This window comes from Salmo salar, chromosome ssa13, assembly GCF_905237065.1.
Source record: "Salmo salar chromosome ssa13, Ssal_v3.1, whole genome shotgun sequence".
NCBI lineage: Eukaryota > Metazoa > Chordata > Actinopteri > Salmoniformes > Salmonidae > Salmo > Salmo salar.
Genome location: NC_059454.1, coordinates 104,390,526 through 104,410,525, shown reverse-complemented (window position 1 = coordinate 104,410,525; position 20,000 = coordinate 104,390,526). Strand labels below are relative to the sequence as shown.

The following is a 20,000-nucleotide window of genomic DNA, read 5'->3' as shown; positions in this document are numbered from 1 at the left end:
ATTTCATTCATTCAGATCTAGGATGTGTTATTTTAGTGTTCCCTTTATTTTTTGGAGCAGTCTATATAGCCCCGTCATTACCTGGTACTCCCTGTATATATAGCCCCGTCATTACATAGCCCCGTCATTACCTGGTGGTCCATGTATATATATATTATGAGTACAGCGACTGCAATCAGAAGGCATCATGTTAATGTTACTACTTAGCTTCGGCTGGTACGTACATACATACATTCATACATACATACATACATGGATATATAGCCACGTCATTACCTGACACTCCATGTATGTATGTATGTATGTATGTATGTATGTATGTATGTATGTATGTATGTATGTATGTATGTATGTATGCATGTATGCATGTATGCATGCATGTATGCATGTATGCATGTATGTACCAGCCGAAGCTAATTAGTAACATTAACATGATGCCTTCTGATTGCAGTCGCTGTACTCATAATATACAGGAGAACGATCGCCTTACGGCGAGGATAGCTGTGCTACAAGCCCAGCTTCAGATGCAATCGTTAGGCAAGGGTAATTTCAGTGTAGGAAAGGATGAAACAGCATCTGTGCCACCAGTAAGTACAGATAGTAGTATAAATCCCCTCGCACAGTTCTTGCAGCCGGACAATTGTCTCATGGCTTCTGGAGGGAAATGCTGTAGGAATGTTCAACCGGTGTCGCTCATTCAGCTGACAGAAACTTTCAGCCGGTTCTCCCCATTAAGCAGCGAATCGGAGTCAGAGGCCGAGCCTTCTCTGGTCTCTCCTCCTCCCGTTACGGGGTCTGAGCCACCGAAGGCTCCCACCATCATCGGATGGGGCCACAGTGTCTCCTGACCCCTCCTGTCTCAGCCTCCAGTATTTATGCTGCAGTAGTTTATGTGTCGGGGGGCTAGGGCCAGTCTGTTATATCTGGAGTATTTCTCCTGTCTTATCTGGTGTCCTGTGTGAATTTAAGTATGCTCTCTCTAATTCTCTCTTTCTTTCTCTCTCTCGGAGGACCTGAGCCCTAGGACCATGCCTCAGGACTACCTGACATGATGACTCCTTGCTGTCCCCAGTCCACCTGGCCATGCTGCTGCTCCAGTTTCAACTGTTCTGCCTGCGGCTATGGAACCCTGACCTGTTCACCGGACGTGCTACCTGTCCCAGACCTGTTGTTTTCAACTCTCTAGAGACAACAGGAGCGGTAGAGATACTCTCAATGATCGGCTATGAAAAGCCAACTGACATTTACTCTTGAGGTGCTGACTTGTTGCACCCTCGACAACTACTGTGATTATTATTATTATTTGACTATGCTGGTCATTTATGAACACTTGAACATCTTGGCCATGTTCTGGTATAATCTCCACCCGGCACAGCTAGAAGAGGACTGGCCACCCCTCATAGCCTGGTTACTCTCCAGGTTTCTTCCTAGGTTTTGGCCTTTCTAGGGAGTTTTTCCTAGCCACCGTGCTTCTACATCTGCATTGCTTGCTGTTTGGGGTTTTAGGCTGGGTTTCTGTACAACACTTTGAGATAACAGCTGATCTAATTAGGGCTTTATAAATACATTTGATTGCCTGGCACTATATATATATATATATATATATATATATATATATATATATATAGCCCCGTCATTACCTGTATATATAGCCATGTGATTACCGGGCACTCCCTGTATATATATAGCCATGTCATTACCTGTATATATATAGCCATGTCATTACCTGCATATATATAGCCATGTCATTACCTGCATATATATAGCCATGTCATTACCTGCATATATATAGCCATGTCATTACCTGTATATATATAGCCATGTCATTACCTGTATATATAGCCATGTCATTCCCTGTATATATAGCCATGTCATTACCTGTATATATAGCCATGTCATTACCTGTATATATATAGCCATGTCATTACCTGTATATATATAGCCATGTCATTACCTGTATATATATAGCCATGTCATTACCTGTATATATAGCCATGTCATTACCTGTATATATAGCCATGTCATTACCTGTATATATAGCCATGTCATTACCTGTATATATAGCCATGTCATTACCTGTATATATATAGCCATGTCATTACCTGGTATTTCCTGTATATATATAGCCATGTCATTACCTGTATATATAGCCATGTCATTACCTGTATATATAGCCATGTCATTACCTGTATATATAGCCATGTCATTACCTGTATATATAGCCATGTCATTACCTGTATATATATAGCCATGTCATTACCTGTACATATAGCCATGTCATTACCTGGTATTCCCTGTATATATAGCCATGTCATTACCTGTATATATAGCCATGTCATTACCTGGTATTCCCTGTATATATAGCCATGTCATTACCTGTATATATAGCCATGTCATTACCTGGTATTCCCTGTATATATAGCCATGTCATTACCTGTATATATAGCCATGTCATTACCTGTATATATAGCCATGTCATTACCTGTATATATAGCCATGTCATTACCTGGTATTCCCTGTATATATAGCCATGTCATTACCTGTATATATAGCCATGTCATTACCTGTATATATAGCCATGTTATTACCTGTATATATAGCCATGTCATTACCTGGTATTCTCTGTACATATAGCCATGTCATTACCTGGTATTCCCTGTATATATAGCCATGTCATTACCTGCATATATAGCCATGTCATTACCTGTATATATAGCCATGTCATTACCTGGTATTCTCTGTACATATAGCCATGTCATTACCTGGTATTCTCTGTACATATAGCCATGTCATTACCTGGTATTCTCTGTACATATAGCCATGTCATTACCTGGTATTCTCTGTACATATAGCCATGTCATTACCTGGTATTCTCTGTACATATAGCCATGTCATTACCTGGTATTCTCTGTACATATAGCCATGTCATTACCTGGTATTCCCTGTATATATAGCCATGTCATTACCTGTATATATAGCCATGTCATTACCTGGTATTCTCTGTACATATAGCCATGTCATTACCTGGTATTCTCTGTACATATAGCCATGTCATTACCTGGTATTCTCTGTACATATAGCCATGTCATTACCTGGTATTCTCTGTACATATAGCCATGTCATTACCTGGTATTCTCTGTATATATAGCCATGTCATTACCTGGTATTCTCTGTATATATAGCCATGTCATTACCTGGTATTCTCTGTACATATAGCCATGTCATTACCTGGTATTCTCTGTACATATAGCCATGTCATTACCTGGTATTCTCTGTACATATAGCCATGTCATTACCTGGTATTCTCTGTACATATAGCCATGTCATTACCTGGTATTCTCTGTACATATAGCCATGTCATTACCTGGTATTCTCTGTACATATAGCCATGTCATTACCTGGTATTCCCTGTATATATAGCCATGTCATTACCTGGTATTCTCTGTACATATAGCCATGTCATTACCTGGTATTCTCTGTACATATAGCCATGTCATTACCTGGTATTCTCTGTATATATAGCCATGTCATTACCTGTATATATAGCCATGTCATTACCTGGTATTCCCTGTATATATAGCCATGTCATTACCTGTATATATAGCCATGTCATTACCTGTATATATAGCCATGTTATTACCTGTATATATAGCCATGTCATTACCTGGTATTCTCTTTACATATAGCCATGTCATTACCTGGTATTCTCTGTACATATAGCCATGTCATTACCTGGTATTCCCTGTATATATAGCCATGTCATTACCTGTATATATAGCCATGTCATTACCTGTACATATAGCCATGTCATTACCTGGTATTCTCTGTACATATAGCCATGTCATTACCTGGTATTCTCTGTACATATAGCCATGTCATTACCTGGTATTCTCTGTAATATAGCCATGTCATTACCTGGTATTCTCTGTACATATAGCCATGTCATTACCTGGTATTCCCTGTACATATAGCCATGTCATTACCTGGTATTCCCTGTACATATAGCCATGTCATTACCTGGTATTCTCTGTACATATAGCCATGTCATTACCTGGTATTCTCTGTACATATAGCCATGTCATTACCTGGTATTCTCTGTACATATAGCCATGTCATTACCTGGTATTCTCTGTACATATAGCCATGTCATTACCTGGTATTCTCTGTACATATAGCCATGTCATTACCTGGTATTCTCTGTACATATAGCCATGTCATTACCTGGTATTCTCTGTACATATAGCCATGTCATTACCTGGTATTCTCTGTACATATAGCCATGTCATTACCTGGTATTCTCTGTACATATAGCCATGTCATTACCTGGTATTCTCTGTACATATAGCCATGTCATTACCTGGTATTCTCTGTACATATAGCCATGTCATTACCTGGTATTCTCTGTACATATAGCCATGTCATTACCTGGTATTCTCTCTACATATAGCCATGTCATTACCTGTACATATAGCCATGTCATTACCTGGTATTCTCTGTACATATAGCCATGTCATTACCTGGTATTCTCTGTACATATAGCCATGTCATTACCTGGTATTCTCTGTACATATAGCCATGTCATTACCTGGTATTCTCTGTACATATAGCCATGTCATTACCTGGTATTCTCTGTACATATAGCCATGTCATTACCTGGTATTCTCTGTATATATAGCCATGTCATTACCTGGTATTCTCTGTACATATAGCCATGTCATTACCTGGTATTCTCTGTACATATAGCCATGTCATTACCTGGTATTCTCTGTACATATAGCCATGTCATTACCTGGTATTCTCTGTACATATAGCCATGTCATTACCTGGTATTCTCTGTACATATAGCCATGTCATTACCTGTATATATAGCCATGTCATTACCTGGTATTCTCTGTATATATAGCCATGTCATTACCTGGTATTCTCTGTACATATAGCCATGTCATTACCTGGTATTCTCTGTACATATAGCCATGTCATTACCTGGTATTCTCTGTACATATAGCCATGTCATTACCTGGTATTCTCTGTACATATAGCCATGTCATTACCTGGTATTCTCTGTACATATAGCCATGTCATTACCTGGTATTCTCTGTACATATAGCCATGTCATTACCTGGTATTCTCTGTACATATAGCCATGTCATTACCTGGTATTCTCTGTACATATAGCCATGTCATTACCTGGTATTCTCTGTACATATAGCCATGTCATTACCTGGTATTCTCTGTACATATAGCCATGTCATTACCTGGTATTCTCTGTACATATAGCCATGTCATTACCTGGTATTCCCTGTACATATAGCCATGTCATTACCTGGTATTCTCTGTACATATAGCCATGTCATTACCTGGTATTCTCTGTACATATAGCCATGTCATTACCTGGTATTCTCTGTACATATAGCCATGTCATTACCTGGTATTCTCTGTACATATAGCCATGTCATTACCTGGTATTCTCTGTATATATAGCCATGTCATTACCTGGTATTCTCTGTACATATAGCCATGTCATTACCTGGTATTCTCTGTACATATAGCCATGTCATTACCTGGTATTCTCTGTACATATAGCCATGTCATTACCTGGTATTCTCTGTACATATAGCCATGTCATTACCTGGTATTCTCTGTACATATAGCCATGTCATTACCTGGTATTTGATATAGCCATGTCATTACCTGGTATTCTCTGTACATATAGCCATGTCATTACCTGGTATTCTCTGTATATATAGCCATGTCATTACCTGGTATTCTCTGTACATATAGCCATGTCATTACCTGGTATTCTCTGTACATATAGCCATGTCATTACCTGGTATTCTCTGTACATATAGCCATGTCATTACCTGGTATTCTCTGTACATATAGCCATGTCATTACCTGGTATTCTCTGTACATATAGCCATGTCATTACCTGGTATTCTCTGTACATATAGCCATGTCATTACCTGGTATTCTCTGTATATATAGCCATGTCATTACCTGGTATTCTCTGTACATATAGCCATGTCATTACCTGGTATTCTCTGTACATATAGCCATGTCATTACCTGGTATTCTCTGTACATATAGCCATGTCATTACCTGGTATTCTCTGTACATATAGCCATGTCATTACCTGTATATATAGCCATGTCATTACCTGGTATTCTCTGTATATATAGCCATGTCATTACCTGGTATTCTCTGTACATATAGCCATGTCATTACCTGGTATTCTCTGTATATATAGCCATGTCATTACCTGGTATTCTCTGTACATATAGCCATGTCATTACCTGGTATTATCTGTACATATAGCCATGTCATTACCTGGTATTCTCTGTACATATAGCCATGTCATTACCTGGTATTCTCTGTACATATAGCCATGTCATTACCTGGTATTCTCTGTACATATAGCCATGTCATTACCTGGTATTCTCTGTACATATAGCCATGTCATTACCTGGTATTCTCTGTACATATAGCCATGTCATTACCTGGTATTCTCTGTACATATAGCCATGTCATTACCTGGTATTCCCTGTATATATAGCCATGTCATTACCTGGTATTCTCTGTACATATAGCCATGTCATTACCTGGTATTCTCTGTACATATAGCCATGTCATTACCTGGTATTCTCTGTACATATAGCCATGTCATTACCTGTATATATAGCCATGTCATTACCTGGTATTCTCTGTACATATAGCCATGTCATTACCTGGTATTCTCTGTACATATAGCCATGTCATTACCTGGTATTCTCTGTACATATAGCCATGTCATTACCTGGTATTCTCTGTATATATAGCCATGTCATTACCTGGTATTCTCTGTACATATAGCCATGTTATTACCTGGTATTCTCTGTACATATAGCCATGTTATTACCTGGTATTCTCTGTACATATAGCCATGTCATTACCTGGTATTCTCTGTACATATAGCCATGTCATTACCTGGTATTCTCTGTACATATAGCCATGTCATTACCTGGTATTCTCTGTACATATAGCCATGTCATTACCTGGTATTCTCTGTACATATAGCCATGTCATTACCTGGTATTCCCTGTATATATAGCCATGTCATTACCTGGTATTCTCTGTACATATAGCCATGTTATTGTTATTCCTCGTATCACCATTTTAATGTTGTATTTTTAACTCTGCGTTGTTGGAAAAGGACCCGTCAGTAAGCATTTCACGGTTAGTCTACTCCGGTTGTTCACGAAGCATGTGATAAATAAAATGCAATTTGATTACTGGAGCCATTTGTCAATAGCAGCATACAAACTGTTACTGAACTTCCTCCCCCTTTCAAGAAACACAGCATGAAAGGCTGAGAAGAGACTCAATGGAGACTGATGTCTTTAAAATAGTGAACCCTGGGTGAATGTTTGAGACTTTTAGAAGATAATTACCTACCACCATCTTTCCAGTAAATCATTTCTCTAGAGTCCATTGGTTCTATTGTACCGGGCAAACTTAATCTAGCGTACCGTCCTCAAGTATCTGAGAATACTTGACCCAGGTCTGCTGCAGTGTATGTGTGTATGTGAGGGAAAGTGCTGATCATGCTACGATACCTTCGTGTTTCCAAGAGGTCCGGGGAATGCTGTGGGGTCCGTGTGTAGAAACCTCAAGGAGTAGACCCAAGAACACACCTAGAACTCCAAACACCATGTTGGATTCTGGGAGCAGCTTCGGAACTGTGAAGTTTCCTCTAATGACAACAAAATACAAGAACGCTGATTTAATACACAGTCTCTTCTAAAGAGGTAGGTAAAGAGACTAAAGACTGGTAATGTTCTCCTCAGACACACGGATATTAAATCACCAGAAGCGAGACGGCTGTTAACACAGTAAACCCACTTCCTTTCAGAGATGGCTTCTATGACCACATCCTCCTCTTTTCAGCTCATTTGTTAACTACAGACACATGCACAAAGAAACTGAAAACACACAAAACAAATGATAGAGCACGTTAAAAACATAACCTTGTCGTTTGGCCTTGTGACTGAAACAGTCAACACTCAGCACCAGTGGATAGATGCATAAGACATTCTGAGACCCGTATTTTGTATTCTAATGACTCAAAATCACAACCCAGTTTAGTAATGGAACCGAGTGTGTCACTTTGTCATCAGTAAATATATTGTACTACTCTGAGGCCTGAGGAGGTGCTGTTGGCCCGAGGGGGTGCTGTTGGCCCGAGGGGGTGCTGTTGGCCCGAGGGGGTGCTGTTGGCCCGAGTGACTGTCACAAGAGCAAACTAGAACAGCTACTATACATGTGCTTTTTCTTATGGCTCAAGTAACTGTTACTCCTCTCAAACAGAACACCACATTCACACTATTTCACATTGCCAACCAAAGACATTTCACAGCATCTCTCCCAACTCACATCAACTATGTAAATGACAGACCTGCTATCAAAGGACCAGCTGCTAATGACAACAGCTGTGTAGCCTGTGTTTGTGTAATACAAAGTACAAGACCGCGGGCGTTGAGTTCAGGTAGGGTAAGAAGGGAGGGAGAGCATGTGATGAAAGGGCCCTGAACTAAGTTGATGGGAGTCTCTCAGTCTGACAGAGAGAGAGGGACCATGTGCTCTTCATTTAACATGACAGCCATGCTCTGCTCCTCTTAGGCTGGGTCATGTTCATTAGGGTAGCCTTTTATTTATCCTTTTTTTTTTGAAAGGCAGATCTCTTCTCTTCCGCAAAGGGCTTTACATGACAACCTTCCCAGCAGCATTACAGATTATATAAAACATGTAATCCGATTTTACGGTCCTTTTCTATGTACTAATTCACAGCATTATTATGTTACTCTGCCATTAAACGTCAGTTTCCTGACACATCCACTGACGGATCTGATAAGAACCCAATTACAAAGCTTTTTGTCAGTTGACAAAAGACGATAAGATCATACAACAACCCATATATCTATGACTTTGGAAGACTTACCTATTTCCCCAACTATCCCTCAGGCAGAGAGAGGAAGGAACACCCTGGATGGTGCAACTGGCAAACACCTCTCTGACAGAGTCAGGGGTCTCTGTCTATCATCCAACTGGATTGGTTCAGAACACCCATAAATACCCCCCAAAATAACACCCATAAATACCCCCAAAAGGATAATTAGGTCAAACCAGGAACTGCAAAACTAAACACATTGGATAAACCACAAGAAAAAAAAACATCTGAAAATGTTGATGCTTGTCAACCTAGCTTGAGTTGCCCATTACATTATATAAAATATTTGTCAGATACATCGACAATGTTTGACTTGTCATCGATGCTTTTGAATTAAAATTTTTTCTCCCAAAACAATAGGCCTATGTATTTCTAGGTCAAACTAGGTCAGCTCTAACCGGAGAAAAGCTCATAAACCTGTGAAATATTTTAGCCCTTAAAGCCTAACTGAAATATGAAAATACATCTCTAATCTAAATGTGCTTATTCTATCCTAGTTGTAAGATTATAATACTCTATCTTAGCCAAATATTTTGCACCTAAACTATGGAGGCAGTAACATAGTGTAATAGGACATTTTATCAAATCAAAACAAATTCTTCCTAATGTGGCTGCATGGAAGATTAAAATCAGTTGCTTGTACCTTTGTAAATGTTATTCAGATTTCAAGGGTAGGATGCATGAGTTTTTATTCACCAAAGTAACAGCAGTGTAGTCAAAGACATTTGTAGTCACGATCTGGTTACCTATAACTACAAACAGTTTAAAAAAGTTTAAACATATTTATTAACTTATTTCCGGATATCTTCTACCCACAACATTTCTCATCGTCATATGGAGAATCTACTCTGTGTTAGCTAGCTCGAGCTGGCTAACGTTAGCCACTAGCCATGCAGCCCGAGTGCTGGCAGTGGTGAGCAGCAATCCACCAATCACAACGGGGTGTGATGTAAACAGATCAGATTCTCCACAAGTGGGGGCATGATCCTGCTCGGTTGCTCCAGTTCAGGTAGCTCTGCGTTCTCCTGCACCACCGGGAGGCTTGCTTCTGCATTTCCTGCACCCCCGGGGGGCTTGCTTCTGCATTTCCTGCACCACCGGGGGGCTTGCTTCTGCTTCTCCTGCACCACCGGGGGGCTTGCTTCTGCTTCTCCTGCACCACCGGGGGGCTTGCTTCTGCTTCTCCTGCACCACCGGGGGGCTTGCTTCTGCCTCTCCTGCACCACCGGGAGGCTTGCTTCTGCCTCTCCTGCACCACCGGGAGGCTTGCTTCTGCCTCTCCTGCACCACCGGGAGGCTTGCTTCTGCATTTCCTGCACCCCCGGGGGGCTTGCTTCTGCATTTCCTGCACCACCGGGGGGCTTGCTTCTGCTTCTCCTGCACCACCGGGGGCTTGCTTCTGCTTCTCCTGCACCACCGGGGCTTGCTTCTGCATTTCCTGCACCACCGGGGGGCTTGCTTCTGCCTCTCCTGCACCACCGGGGAGGCTTGCTTCTGCCTCTCCTGCACCACCGGGGAGGCTTGCTTCTGCCTCTCCTGCACCACCGGGAGGCTTGCTTCTGCCTCTCCTGCACCACCGGGGAGGCTTGCTTCTGCCTCTCCTGCACCACCGGGGAGGCTTGCTTCTGCCTCTCCTGCACCACCGGGGAGGCTTGCTTCTGCCTCTCCTGCACCACCGGGGAGGCTTGCTTCTGCCTCTCCTGCACCACCGGGGAGGCTTGCTTCTGCCTCTCCTGCACCACCGGGGAGGCTTGCTTCTGGCTCAAAAAGAAGTGTAAAATCATTCCTGCCTGCTCTAACTGTTTAATCAGCTGTCTGTTCTTGTCCTCCTTTTTTGTCAACTCTCACCTGTTCTCCATGAAGTAGGCAACTTTTTTCCCCAACCGTGGCTTTTTTTTAGCGCAACACAGTAGCTGATTGATCACCACAACAGTCAATTCCATCTGCTGGAGCCTTCTTACGATCGCCTTCTTATTGTCGATTATTCCCCTCGTCTTCTGTGCCCAATGCCGCCCCTGGATTACTGCCTCTGGAATCTATCTACTTTGGACATACCACACTATATATCGCTATTGGATAAGCTGATTACCTCAGCCAATGAAACAGCCTGGCCCTCTGAGGTGCATTTTATTTGCTTTTCTTTGGTAGCTAACTCAGCCATTAAATCGATAAGTCTCCGCTCTCTCAACTTTATAGTAGCAGTAAAAAGTTGACACCTACAAGGGTTTTTCTTTATTTTCACAATTTTATGCATTGTAGAATAATAGTGAAGACATTAAAACTATGAAAACGCATATGGAATCATGTAGTAACCAAAAAAAGTGTTAAAATCAAAATATATTTTATATATGAGATTCTTTTAAGTAGCTACCCTTTGCCTTGATTACAGCTTTGCACACTCTTGGCATTCTCTCAACCATCTGCATGAGGAATGCTTTTCCAACAGTCTTGAAGATGTTCCCACATGTGCTGAGCACTTGTTGGAAGCTTTTCCTTCACTGCGGTCCAACTCATCCCAAACCATCTCAATTGCAGCACTCCATCACTCTCCTTCTTGGTCAAATAGCCCTTACATAGCCTGGAGGTGTGTGTTTTGTCCAGTTGAAAAACTAAATGATAGTGGCACTAAGTTCAAACCAGATGGGATGGCGTATCGCTGCAGAATGCTATGGTAGCCATGCTGGTTAAGTGTGCCTTGAATTCTAAATAAATCAGTGTCACCAGAAAAGAACCCCCACACCATCCCACCTCCTCCTCCATGCTTCACGATGGGTACCACACATGCCGAGATCATCCAATCACCTACTCTGCGTCTCACAAAGACACAGCGATTGGAACCAAAAATCTCAAATTTGGCTTAATCAGACCAAAGGACAGATTTCCACCGGTTTAATGTCCATTGCTCGTGTTTCTTGGCCCAAGCAAGTCTCTTCTTATTGGTGTCCTTTAGTAGTGGTTTCTTTGCAACAGTTCGACCACGAAGGCCTGCTTCACACAGTCTCCTCTGAACAGTTGATGTTCAGTTGTGTCTGTTACTTGAACTCTGAAGCATTTATTTGGACTACTCTTTCTGAGGCTGGTAACTCTAATGAACTTATCTTCTGCAGCAGAGGTGACCCTGGGTCTTCCTTTCCTGGGGCGGTACTCATGAGAGCCAGTTTCATCATAGTGCGTGATGGTTTATGCGACTGCACCTTTCCTGATTGACTAATCTTCATGTCTTAAAGTAATGATGCACTGTCGTTTCACTTTGCTTATTTGAGCTGTTCTTGCCATAATATCGACTTCGTTTTTTACCAAATACAGCTATCTTCTGTATACCACCCCTACCTTGTCGCAACACTACTGATTGGCTCAAACGCATCAAGGAAAGAAATTCCACAAATTAACTTTTAACAAAGCAAACCTGTTAATTGATATGCATTCCAGGTGACTACCTCATGAAGCTGGTGGAGAGAATGTCAATAACCTTGTGTTCAAAGCTGTCAAGGCAAAGGGAGGCCACTTTGAAGAATCTCAAATATATTTTGATTTGTTTAACACTTCTTTGGTTACTACATGATTCCATGTGTTATTTCATAGTTTTGTTGTCTTCACTATCATTCTACAATGTAGAAAATAGTAAAAATCAAGAAAAACCCTTGAATGAGTAGGTGTGTTCAAACTTTTGACTGGTACTGTACTTTTGTCAAGGTGTCCGCATGTCGGCCCGTTTTGCGGTCTTATCCGAGACTCTGGGATTAGGGCCTGGTCTATCATGAGCAGTATGTCCTGCGCCTACGACTATCTGAAGTATAAACTTTTATCCAAATTGAGGTTAGTGATCGCTGTCCCATGTGGCTCAGTTGGTAGAGCATGGTGTTTGCAACGCCAGGGTTGTTGGTTTGATTCCCACGGGGGGGCAAGTACGGGAAGAAAATGTATGAAATGTATGCATTCACTACTGTAAGTCGCTCTGGATAAGAGCATCTGCTAAATGACTAAAATGTTATGTAAAAAAAATGCTGTTCTGATGTCCAGAAGCTCTTTTCGGTCATAGGAAACAATGTCGGAAACATTATGCCCAAAAAGTTAAGATCAGGGCCAAGAAAACACAATAGAATTTGTCAGGACCCTGTAAAAACTGCAGCTATCCATTGCAGCACCATTCTCTAAGCAGGGGCTCACAAGGGAGATGGGGAAAAGCCATTCAACCCTTTTACAAAGGAAAAGTGACACCAGCACAAGAGCAGGTAATTCTGGTTTCCCAGCCTGAGCAGGCCCAGGTGAAGAGAAGGTGTCCTAATAGCAGTAGGCTGAATGCCTGAGACAGGTTCATGTGATGTGGGTGTATAGATGATAATCACATTTCCTAGCAAGCTAAAGGTTGTAATTATTCTTAAAACCCGCTTCCTTCTCACAGACAGAAATAGTTCTGCTTTCTGATAAACAAAAAGAACCGGTGCCAAGATGAAAAATACAATGGAGAAGAAGCCTGGGCAGGAATTCAATACAACTTAGTAGAACCATATGGATACCAGTTGCTGCCAAAATAACTTCAGAATTTCAGCATGTGATCATCATAAGCAATGTTTTTATATAATTGTAGACCATAGTCTGAAGCAAGGAGGGGGAGGAGACATCCGAAGGCATCATGAAGTAGAATAGCTTTTGCTTTCTCTAGGTGTAGAGTGAAAGACTCGGACAACACATGTCATTAGAAAATAATACTTTCCCCACAGTTTTACAAAACCTATAGCTTACATTTTGAGTTTTATTATCGCAGTAAGTCTTTATTTGACATGCCACCAAGTGTGACAGAACAAACAATGAAAGGGGAACTAATTAACTAACTAACCAACCCCTGTCCTAACCTACTGACACAGTTCTGCTACTATTACAGAGATGACGTAGTAATTAACGGTTCGCCCGAGGGGGGAGCATAAAACACCACACATATTGGAAATCAGTTTCAGGCGACAACAGCTAGGGAAACGCATTGATCCGATGTAATTGAAAATACATGTCCTGGGGAGAATTCCAGTTCCACACCATAACATCTAGGAATGCTAAATCTTGTAATCCATAGAATCAGAATGAGTCCCAAATTCCACGCTAGCCAGTCACTCACAGCCTAGGACATTAAAAGGGGTCAAAGACACAAAGACATATTGTTTTCGAAAGACAGGGAGGGCACTGAATCTCCCTTCTCCCCATGTGCGTCATCATCATACAGTAACTGAACAATGAATGGACACAAAACACCACAGAAGGTGGAGGATGTCCACTTTCACCACTCCACACTAACCTAGTTCTCTTCCCAGCATTGCCTATCTAAATGCCAGACTAGATTATTAGGACAGAGCCAAAAGCCAACTAAAGATGATCAACTGAGAGAAGGAGATTTAACACATCAACCATTAGTAGTTCAGTACTAATCTATTACAATACAAGAAGAGGGGAACAAGTTGGCACTGCACCAGCCACACAGACAGAGAGATATTTAAAACTGCAGCCATAGGTCTACTGGCATGCCTCTTTAAAACTGTAGCCATGCTGGCATGTCTCTTTGAGCCCTTTGTCTATCCTGAACTCAGCTTCTTTGGACACATAGTGAGTTTGACACCTGCTCTGGTGCTCTCTGCAGTGCTACAGTGCTGGCGGGTCACAGAAAACTGGCAGGTCGATGGGTCTGCCTGCCTCAGCCTGGACATTCAGCGCCTGCCAATGCCTCCCAGCCTTTCAGGCCCTGTCCCTGCCAGCCTTCCTCTCCCCCGGCCCTCAGCACCCCGGCCTGTTGGCACTTGCTGTGATAACTCATTGATCTGACAACATCAATGTGGATGCACTCTCCTGGTCCTCCCAGCGCCATCCTGCCAAAATCTGCTGCTCTTCCTGCCGTTCAGTTCCCATTGACAGCCCCTAACAATCCCTTTCCCTCTCCTTCTCCTCCGGAGTGGCTCAGTATCTTCTTTCAGGATGGTTCCTCCACTTCATGTCCCTCAGATACTCTGGTTTGTGGCGAGGGTGTCCTGAGAGTTATAGACGAGAACAGTTTGTCCAAGCTGAAACAGGACATGTCAGTTCTGCTGCTGTTTTCTACAACGCACATCACGATCAAATCAATACAGTCAGATCCATGACCTTTATCAGACTGCTCAGGAGGGTGAATGAGACATTCCCTACAGAAACTAAAACACACCTCAAGCCAAGGAAAAACACCATGTTTCCAGATAGATCTACATTTCCAAGGTCACAGCAGCATCTGCATTTCGAAGCTGTAAAAGCAGTGACGACCTTCTCTGCAACATGCGGCATTTTGCATCATGTAGGCATGTAACCAAAACACTGAGGCCACCGCATCTCTGTGACGCTGCCTGACAGATGTCTACTATACTATAAATATAAGGCTGAGCATCGGTTTGGCTACAGATGTGACCAATCGTACTGTGACAGGACATTATACTTAAGATTGGATGTGGATGCCCTCAATGAGACGTCATTAACAATCATGATTTAACCAGACAATGTAGGCCTATGTTATGAGAAAGCCTTTTGGACATTTAATATAGCATTGATTGTTTGAATTGAAATGTTATAATATAAACTGACTCATATATCAACTTAAGTGAACACTGTCTACCCTCCAGGACATCTACAGCACTCGGTGTCACAGGAAGGCCAAGAAGATCATCAAGAACCTCTGCTACCCGAGCCTCCACACGGCCTGTTCACCCTGCTACCATCTAGGACTGTACCGGTGCATCAAAGCTAGGACACGAGAGACTGACCTCCTATATGAATAGGTGTGTACAGCAGTAGTTATATAGCATGAGTCTTGACTAGAGTATATACACATGTAAAGTGGGTAAATATATGAGAGAGAGTATATTTATATTCTGGCCTGACATTGCTCGTTCTGATATTGCTTATTGTGATAGCCAAGGGCAGTTGCCTAGAGACAGTGGGCCAGGACCAGGAAGAGAGGGAAGGAGAGAGACAGACAGAGAGGACAGAGAGACAGACAGAGAGAGACAGACAGAGAGGGCCAGGACCAGGAAGAGAGGGAAGGAGAGAGAGAGTGGGCCAGGACCAGGAAGAAAGGGAAGGAGAGAGGACAGAGAGAGAGAGAGACAGAGAGACAGAGAGAGAGAGAGAGAGACACAGAGAGACAGAGAGGGCCAGGACCAGGAAGAGAGGGAAGGAGAGAGAGAGTGGGCCAGGACCAGGAAGAAAGGGAAGGAGAGAGGACAGAGAGAGAGAGAGAGAGAGAGAGAGGACAGAGAGAGAGAGAGAGGACAGAGAGAGAGGACAGAGACAGAGAGAGAGGACAGAGAGAGGACAGAGAGAGAGAGAGAGCCAGGACCAGGAAGAGAGGGAAGGAGAGAGAGAGAGCCAGGACCAGGAAGAGAGGGAAGGAGAGAAAGAGAGAGAGAGAGAGAGAGAGTGGGCCAGGACCAGGAAGAGAGGGAAGGAGAGAGGACAGAAAGAGAGGGAGAGAGGGAGAGAGAGAGAGAGAGAGAGAGAGAGAGGGCCAGGACCAGGAAGAGAGGGAAGGAGAGAGGACAGAGACAGAGACAGAGAGAGGGCCAGGACGAGAGGGAAGGAGAGAGGACAGAAAGAGAGGGAAGGAGAGAGGACAGAAAGAGAGGGAAGGAGAGAGGACAGAAAGAGAGGGAAGGAGAGAGGACAGAAAGAGAGGGAAGGAGAGAGGACAGAAAGAGAGGGAAGGAGAGAGGACAGAAAGAGAGGGAAGGAGAGAGGACAGAAAGAGAGAGAGAGAGAGAGAGAGCGAGAGAGCGAGAGAGCCAGGACCAGGAAGAGAGGGAAGGAGAGAGGACAGAGAGAGAGTGGGCCAGGACGAGAGGGAAGGAGAGAGGACAGAGAGAGAGAGAGTGGGCCAGGACCAGGAAGAGAGGGAAGGAGAGAGGACAGAGAGAGAGAGAGAGAGAGAGGGCCAGGACCAGGAAGAGAGGGAAGGAGAGAGGACAGAGAGAGAGAGAGAGAGGGCCAGGACCAGGAAGAGAGGACAGAGACAGAGACAGAGAGAGGGCCAGGACGAGAGGGAAGGAGAGAGGACAGAGAGAGAGTGGGCCAGGACCAGGAAGAGAGGGAAGGAGAGAGGACAGAGAGAGAGAGAGAGAGAGAGAGGACAGAGAGAGAGGACAGAGAGAGAGGACAGAGACAGAGAGAGAGGACAGAGAGAGGACAGAGAGAGAGAGAGAGCCAGGACCAGGAAGAGAGGGAAGGAGAGAGAGAGAGCCAGGACCAGGAAGAGAGGGAAGGAGAGAGAGAGAGCCAGGACCAGGAAGAGAGGGAAGGAGAGAGAGAGAGCCAGGACCAGGAAGAGAGGGAAGGAGAGAAAGAGAGAGAGAGAGAGAGAGAGAGAGTGGGCCAGGACCAGGAAGAGAGGGAAGGAGAGAGGACAGAAAGAGAGAGAGAGAGAGAGAGAGAGAGAGAGAGAGAGAGAGAGAGAGAGAGAGAGAGGGCCAGGACCAGGAAGAGAGGGAAGGAGAGAGGACAGAGAGAGGGCCAGGACGAGAGGGAAGGAGAGAGGACAGAAAGAGAGGGAAGGAGAGAGGACAGAAAGAGAGGGAAGGAGAGAGGACAGAAAGAGAGGGAAGGAGAGAGGACAGAAAGAGAGGGAAGGAGAGAGGGAAGGAGAGAGGACAGAAAGAGAGGGAAGGAGAGAGGACAGAAAGAGAGGGAAGGAGAGAGGACAGAAAGAGAGGGAAGGAGAGAGGACAGAAAGAGAGGGAAGGAGAGAGGACAGAAAGAGAGGGAAGGAGAGAGGACAGAAAGAGAGGGAAGGAGAGAGGACAGAAAGAGAGGGAAGGAGAGAGGACAGAAAGAGAGGGAAGGAGAGAGGACAGAAAGAGAGCGAGAGAGCGAGAGAGCGAGAGAGCGAGAGAGCGAGAGAGCCAGGACCAGGAAGAGAGGGAAGGAGAGAGGACAGAGAGAGAGTGGGCCAGGACGAGAGGGAAGGAGAGAGGACAGAGAGAGAGAGAGAGTGGGCCAGGACCAGGAAGAGAGGGAAGGAGAGAGGACAGAGAGAGAGAGAGAGAGAGAGAGAGAGAGAGAGAGAGAGGGCCAGGACCAGGAAGAGAGGGAAGGAGAGAGGACAGAGACAGAGACAGAGAGAGGGCCAGGACGAGAGGGAAGGAGAGAGGACAGAGAGAGAGAGAGTGGGCCAGGACCAGGAAGAGAGGGAAGGAGAGAGGACAGAGAGAGAGAGCGAGTGGGCCAGGACCAGGAAGAGAGGGAAGGAGAGAGAGAGAGTGGGCCAGGACCAGGAAGAGAGGGAAGGAGAGAGGACAGAGAGAGAGAGCGAGTGGGCCAGGACCAGGAAGAGAGGGAAGGAGAGAGGACAGAGAGAGAGAGCGAGTGGGCCAGGACCAGGAAGAGAGGGAAGGAGACAGGACAGAGAGAGAGAGAGTGGGCCAGGACCAGGAAGAGAGGGAAGGAGAGAGGACAGAGAGAGAGAGCGAGTGGGCCAGGACCAGGAAGAGAGGGAAGGAGAGAGAGAGAGTGGGCCAGGACCAGGAAGAGAGGGAAGGAGAGAGGACAGAGAGAGAGAGAGTGGGCCAGGACCAGGAAGAGAGGGAAGGAGAGAGGACACAGAGAGAGAGAAGGAGAGAGGACAGAGAGAAGGAGAGAGGACAGAGAGAGAGAGAGAGAGAGAGAGAGAGAGAAGGAGAGAGGACAGAGAGAGAGAAGGAGAGAGGACAGAGAGAAGGAGAGAGAGAGAAGGAGAGAGAGAGAGAGAGAGAGAGAGAGAGAGAGAGAGAGAGAGAGAAGGAGAGAGAGAGAGAGAGAGAGAGAAGGAGAGAGAGAGAGAGAGAGAGAGAGAGAGAGAGAGAGAGAGAGAGAGAGAGAGGGCCAGGACCAGGAAGAGAGGGAAGGAGAGACGACAGAGAGAGAGAGAGAGAGGGCCAGGACCAGGAAGAGAGGACAGAGACAGAGACAGAGAGAGGGCCAGGACGAGAGGGAAGGAGAGAGGACAGAGAGAGAGTGGGCCAGGACCAGGAAGAGAGGGAAGGAGAGAGGACAGAGAGAGAGAGAGAGAGAGAGAGGACAGAGAGAGAGGACAGAGAGAGAGGACAGAGACAGAGAGAGAGGACAGAGAGAGGACAGAGAGAGAGAGAGAGCCAGGACCAGGAAGAGAGGGAAGGAGAGAGAGAGAGCCAGGACCAGGAAGAGAGGGAAGGAGAGAGAGAGAGCCAGGACCAGGAAGAGAGGGAAGGAGAGAGAGAGAGCCAGGACCAGGAAGAGAGGGAAGGAGAGAAAGAGAGAGAGAGAGAGAGAGAGTGGGCCAGGACCAGGAAGAGAGGGAAGGAGAGAGGACAGAAAGAGAGAGAGAGAGAGAGAGAGAGAGAGAGAGAGAGAGAGAGAGAGAGAGAGAGAGAGAGAGAGAGAGAGAGAGAGAGAGAGAGAGAGAGGGCCAGGACCAGGAAGAGAGAGAGAGAGAGAGAGAGAGAGAGGAGGGCCAGGACGAGAGGGAAGGAGAGAGGACAGAGACGAGAGGGAAGGAGAGAGGACAGAAAGAGAGGGAAGGAGAGAGGACAGAAAGAGAGGGAAGGAGAGAGGACAGAAAGAGAGGGAAGGAGAGAGGACAGAAAGAGAGGGAAGGAGAGAGGACAGAAAGAGAGGGAAGGAGAGAGGACAGAAAGAGAGGGAAGGAGAGAGGACAGAAAGAGAGGGAAGGAGAGAGGACAGAAAGAGAGGGAAGGAGAGAGGACAGAAAGAGAGGGAAGGAGAGAGGACAGAAAGAGAGGGAAGGAGAGAGGACAGAAAGAGAGGGAAGGAGAGAGGACAGAAAGAGAGCGAGAGAGCGAGAGAGCGAGAGAGCGAGAGAGCGAGAGAGCGAGAGAGCGAGAGAGCGAGGACCAGGAAGAGAGGGAAGGAGAGAGGACAGAGAGAGAGTGGGCCAGGACGAGAGGGAAGGAGAGAGGACAGAGAGAGAGAGAGAGTGGGCCAGGACCAGGAAGAGAGGGAAGGAGAGAGGACAGAGAGAGAGAGAGAGAGAGAGAGAGAGAGA

General features: G+C 44.8%; 1 protein-coding gene across 11 annotated transcripts in view; it reads right to left on the bottom strand.

Moving 5' to 3' along the window:
- sema4d (sema domain, immunoglobulin domain (Ig), transmembrane domain (TM) and short cytoplasmic domain, (semaphorin) 4D) overlaps nucleotides 1-20,000 on the bottom strand; it is a 113,107-nt gene that overhangs the window by 36,763 nt on the left and 56,344 nt on the right. For all 11 annotated transcript variants that reach the window (XM_014138878.2, XM_014138877.2, XM_014138879.2 and 8 more), the window contains one exon: nucleotides 7,593-7,729. In XM_014138878.2, coding sequence (XP_013994353.2) covers nucleotides 7,593-7,729 — 137 coding nt within the window. The remainder of the gene's footprint in view (nucleotides 1-7,592; nucleotides 7,730-20,000) is intronic.